Source organism: Alosa alosa, chromosome 21, assembly GCF_017589495.1.
Source record: "Alosa alosa isolate M-15738 ecotype Scorff River chromosome 21, AALO_Geno_1.1, whole genome shotgun sequence".
NCBI classification, from domain to species: Eukaryota; Metazoa; Chordata; class Actinopteri; order Clupeiformes; family Clupeidae; genus Alosa; species Alosa alosa.
In genome coordinates, this window is record NC_063209.1 from 26642344 (window position 1) to 26647938 (window position 5595).

Sequence of the window (5595 nt, forward strand, 5' to 3'; positions counted from 1 at the left end):
ATTCAATTTGTAATTTCAATAAGGACCGTTGTCTGTTGTCATGAATTTGTTTCTCATTAATGGTCCCTGAAATTGTTTGTGATTGCATTATTTTAAAAACTGTGTGAGCCTGTCTGGAGACCCTGGTCTCCTACAGAAAGCATAAATCATATAGGCCTAACTGGGGGCGGCTGCACATGACACCTAACCACCGCTGTCAGTCAAAATCCGAATATCCTTGATGGCCTTATGTCTGAAACCAATTTGGAAATAAAGTGGGCACGCGGGTGGCGCAGGCGGACTTCACTCGCTGTGGTGTGATGTCACCATTTTAGAAACAAGATTAAACCGAATCCTACCAGTCACAACCTTTGTGAAGGTTAAAGTCGTAGGCTATATACGTTTAATGACAGAACTGCATTTTATTAGACGAAATTAACTCCTCCTATATACTCACATATCATTTATTGGTGGAAGAATACATAGGAAGTGTCTAAGAGTAAATGTGGCCTATATAGAGTTTATTCAAAGGCAGAGCCCAATTAATTAAATAAAATAATTATTGTACGGCACTAACCCAGCTCTCGCCAGGCTGTTAAAACCTCGCTTCTTGTTTGACAGTGTAGTGTAGCCTTATGAACACTATGCAATACAATTACAAACACTGTCAAAACAAATGTACTTTCTCGTGTGTTGATCTTATTTGGGTATCAGTGGGAAATAAAATACGAAATATATATATAAAAAAAACAATGAATCGCTTGACAATTTCTGGCACCAACCGATCGGAGGCCAAATAATAAATAAAAAAAGAGAGAAAGAGCAAATGTCGAGGTGCTTCCCGTGGTCCGGTCCGGAGAGCCTATCTTCCCGTCCTAATGGAGCATAGCGAATTGACCATTAAATCGTCCCCATTGGGCTTGTCCCCATGTGTTAAGCCCTCTGCCCCAACGTAGAGATTTCCAACAAAACCTGCTGATAACACAGAGTCTTTCTTCTGAGAAGAGGTCTGACCTTTGCCCATCATCGGCTCTATAATAGCGTAGATCTCTTGACTTGTGTCTGGAGACTTCTGGCTAACATAACGCGAGTGAGACCTGGGTTGCATCTCTTCAAGAAACAGGCCGTTTTGTGTTCCTCCTCTAGACCTTAAGGGGTCTTTTTTAAACGTTTGGTCAGCGAGCTGGTTTCTGGAAAACATCTGAATCATTTTCTAACCAAGCCCAGCTGCGCAGTGGATGTGTGCGTCTGTGCGTGTGAGAGAGTGACTGGTGTGTGTGTGTGAGTGTATGTGCGTGTGTGTGTGTGTGTGTGTGTGTGTGTGCGTGCGTTGGTTTTGTATGGGGAACGGGGAGAGAGTGTGAGAGTGTTTGCCTCGCCGTTGCTCTCCAAAAAGGAAAGAGTAGGGCGGAAGAAAAAAAATTGGACGTGTTTTTCCCCCGTAACTTTTTTTAGACATGAACGCGGAGACGTGCGTTTCATACTGCGATATGACATCCATGGATTCATATTATAGTTCACCCGCTTCACAAGGTAGGGATCACCAAGCCAATCCGTATAGGGCATTTCAAGCCAGTGACACCAAATACAGCCCCTCTTTCCTGACCAACAAAGGTCAACCGTACGGAGAAAAGTCTCGTAGCCCGTTCCAAGCGGAATGCCAGCCCCTGGACAACAACACTGGGGAAGGCACCTACAGCAAGTACCAGCATTACATGCAGAGATCGTCCTGTAAAACTCCCCCTGAAGGAAGCAAGCTGCACACGGACAGCGGACACAACGGAGGACTCGGGTCCTGTTATGGTGAGTTTTCCCCCGCCGAGATCATGACTTTAAATCTTTTTAAACGCTGACACTTTGCGACAGACTTAAAGTTCTACGCGGAGACCTGAAAGTGATGTAACCTATAGAAGAGCAGCGTTGTCGTTTCAAAACATCCTCTAGGTAAACGGAAATCCGAGATGTGAAATGGACTGAGGCAAATCTGCGGCTAAGGTGGTTTGTCTTTTCTGGACACCGCTCCACAGGCGGGTGGGCTACACTTGTGTCCGATGCTCTTTTGTTCCAAGCATTTTTCAGCCGTTTTCGTATAACTGCGCTTCGCACGTGAGGAACGTTGTGTTCTAGCACAGAGAAGCCAGTTGCGTTTGATTCCGGCGTCATTGGGGCGGCTTTTTCTCCGTTATGTGGGTCATCACTCGGGAGCTCCTGTCGCTACTGCAGCATTTACCGACTGAATGAGCTGGACTTCACAACTTACTACCAATATTACTTCCCAATCTAGCCCGGTAACACAATTACGACGAGGCATAACCTCGCTGACTATTAAATTTTCTCTTTGACGATTCAATTAAATTATATTTAATGCGATAATCTGCATTACAATCCTTAATATTGGTGCTGAATCGGACAATTGAATTAACACATTTTCAGTTTATGACTGTGGCGAGCTCTCTTTAGCAAGTTTGTCGAAAGATACTAGAACAATTCCCCATGCAATGGGAGGGCACACTCAGGGAAATGGTAGAGAGTAAAGTTTTGTCGAACCTCAAGCGAAAACTGTCCCAAATTGGGTGAGCTCTTGCGCAGCAGCATTGAGCTGTAATACAGGGACATCAGAAGGCTTTACAACCACCTCTCTATTGAAAAAAGCCAAGGTTAAGTTAACAATCCATCTATCACTCAGCGACTCTCTCTCTCTTTCTCTCTCTCTCTCTCTCTCACACACTCACACACACACACACACACACACACACACTTGAACCCTCTATCATTTCCCCCAAGTGAATTGCTGCTTAGGGTTCGGGCCTACTCAAAATCAACATTTTTTTTCTATCCCAGCATTACCTTACCTCCACTGACATTAAACAGACATTAATATTAGGAGGGAATCGAGACCGCCTGCTGCCATTGACAGGACTGCATCTGCGCTCTCTTGCGCGCCAACAGTAGCCCGGTGTTCCTTCGAAGAGTAGCCCAGGCTAAAGACAACAGAGGTTGATTCATGGGCAAAATAATTACTCGAACTTTACACCCTACACTCGAACCATTAGCTCATCCTCTGTCTTATAATGGGGAAGGAAGACAATAAATTGAACACGAGCCCCGTATCGATCAACTGCTCACTGGCACACGAGCAAACTGTGCGCGCGCGAGGTCAGCGGGTGGCCCAGGATGTGGAAAATGGCTCCTTGAGGTCGAACCCCAGGAGTCGTGTCTCCACTGCAGCCAAAAAAACAAAACGATCGCATTTCAAGCACATGTAATGCCACCATCACCATTAGAAATGGATGTGAACCCATTGAAATTGATGTGAACCCATCATCGAAAATTCTAATCATGCAAATATTGAGGATAGTATATGATTTGGTCTGATAACACATTTAATGAGCTCACCACCATGCAGTTTTGTGTGGATGGCAGGCCCCAGTGGATGCGTCAATGGCATTTGGATTAGATTTGGTTCCCGGATACCGTGGCGCATGAGAGCAGAGGACCTACCGGGGTAGCAGTGAGAGCAAGGGCATAATGGGCTGACAAACGCTTCAGCCTGGCCATAAACTCGCGCTGTAAATGTTTGCTTTCTTTAGTTAAAAGACTTCAAACGCGCTTTAGATAACGACAACAGGCCTCCACTGTTTTGATTTTTCTCTGAGATCTTAGGCTAAATACAACGTTTTTTGCCTCTTGCATATGTTAATAATAATAGCTAGAATACCATTAGCACATGTAAATAAAAATAACTAAATTACCACTAGCTCAAATAGTAATACATTAGTAATAACAACGTAAGCCTAAACGGTGAAAATGTTGCGTAATTATGACAGCATTAAAACATGACTCCCTAATAAGAACAACGACAACTATAATAACAATCATATTATTTTAATAATAACAATATGTACGCACGGTGCTTTACAGTGAATAGGAGAGTAGCGGGATGTCCGCCACGGAGCTCAGGGCCTAGACAGACCGGCCTTAAGACTGACTATCCCGGGGAGGATCTGCCTCGCCCGCTGAAAAAACCCCGACCATTTGTCTTCCACGTGTGGAACGGGATTTCTCCGAAAAGAAAGTTTGATCTCGTTACATCTGGCTTCCAAATAACATATTCCATGTGTAGCCTATGCGCGAGGGGATTACAAAATCATAACCCCGCTTCCCGTCGCCTTAAACGCACGCGCTCCTAGGGCCGTGGAAGGTTCTGCGAGTCCTCTGCGCGCTGATAAAAGCCTAAATGTACAATGCAATAAATATCACGTTAGTTAAATTTGATATGCAGGTTTTTGAATAGTCTAAACAAATTAAAACATGGTGAAGTTTTACAAGGAATGAATGGATCTATAGATCGGTGACATAAATCTGTCAGTTGAATTTGGTCTGAATGGAAAATGTGGTGATGGGGTTGTAAAGTCACTTGAGAAAGCCGCAGCACTCAGGAACTCGTTTCCCAAGCCGGAGTTCGCTTCGCTCTGTCACTTTAAACGGGCTAGCGCCTGTTAGTCCACACCGACATGGTTTTGAAAGCAGCGCGAGAGTCCGACCTTCACGTCAGGTTGATTATTGTTTGCGGGGAGGAGGGTGATTAAGCCGGCCAGACGCTTTATGGAGGAGGGTGATTAGGCCGGCCAGACGCTTTATGGAGGGATGGACCAGAAGGAATGGCGGATAGACGGAGAGAGATGAAGGAGCTGTGTGATGAATGAAAGTTAACAAGAATCAGTAGAGTGGTTTAGGGTAAATGAAAAAAATGTATACCCCGTTTGACAACGTATATTCAATAATAATAATAATAATAATAATAATAATAATAATAGACATTTTGTAAACAAAAAAATGCTGGAGCCGTTCTTTTGTATTTAAATATATTATTAACATATCAGTAACATCTAATTATATTCATTATTATTATCATTATTATTATTATTATTATTATTTAGTCTTTTATTATTATTGTCGTCGTCGTTGTTGTTTGTTGTTGTTGCTATCGTTGTGTTAGAGGAGGCTTCGATTTTGCAAGTGAAAAAACTAATTGGAAAGAATGTTTTATCTAAATAAAAAATGCGCAGGCTATGTTTAAATCTGATATATACTTGCTGTTAATGAAATTGATTTTAAGGGCGCAATTAGAGACAGTGGTTCACGTGGATAAATGGCGATGTGAAGACAATGTTCAGTCGCAGATATGTAGGCCTAAACACCTTAAACAAACATTTATAGGCTATTATTTCTCCACATTTGACATAAGAGATCGTTTAAACTCTCCACAAGCAAAACAATAAAGTATTATCAACTCATATTAGATGTTTTTAGGCAGTAGGCCTATATTTTTACAGTAACATCAGCGATAACAACGTATGTCCCAAGGCCATTACTCTAATCCGTGTTCATTCAAATAGGGTAAACATTTATTTCACTAACAAATTCAAAGTGGGGATTTTTAAAATATACTATTATGTTTGCAGTGAGTTTCGATAGATTAATTTCAGGTAACAAGATCCGACCATTAGTACGCAACACTTGGCCTAAGTGGAGGAAAAAATAAGTTTAGAGTCCAGTGGGGGAGGAAATGTAGAAAATTACCTTTTTGAAAGAATATATGAAGGGATCAGCGTA

The 5595-nt window shown here is 42.5% G+C and overlaps 1 protein-coding gene across 2 annotated transcripts in view; it reads left to right on the forward strand.

The window, feature by feature from the left end:
• Positions 1 to 1318: 1318 nt before the first annotated feature.
• The window catches only part of alx4a (ALX homeobox 4a), a 43316-nt gene continuing 39039 nt past the window's right edge, over positions 1319 to 5595 (forward strand). For both annotated transcript variants that reach the window (XM_048231607.1, XM_048231605.1), the window contains exon 1: positions 1319 to 1782. In XM_048231607.1, the coding sequence (XP_048087564.1) occupies positions 1437 to 1782 (346 nt within the window). In that variant the 5' untranslated portion in view covers positions 1319 to 1436. The remainder of the gene's footprint in view (positions 1783 to 5595) is intronic.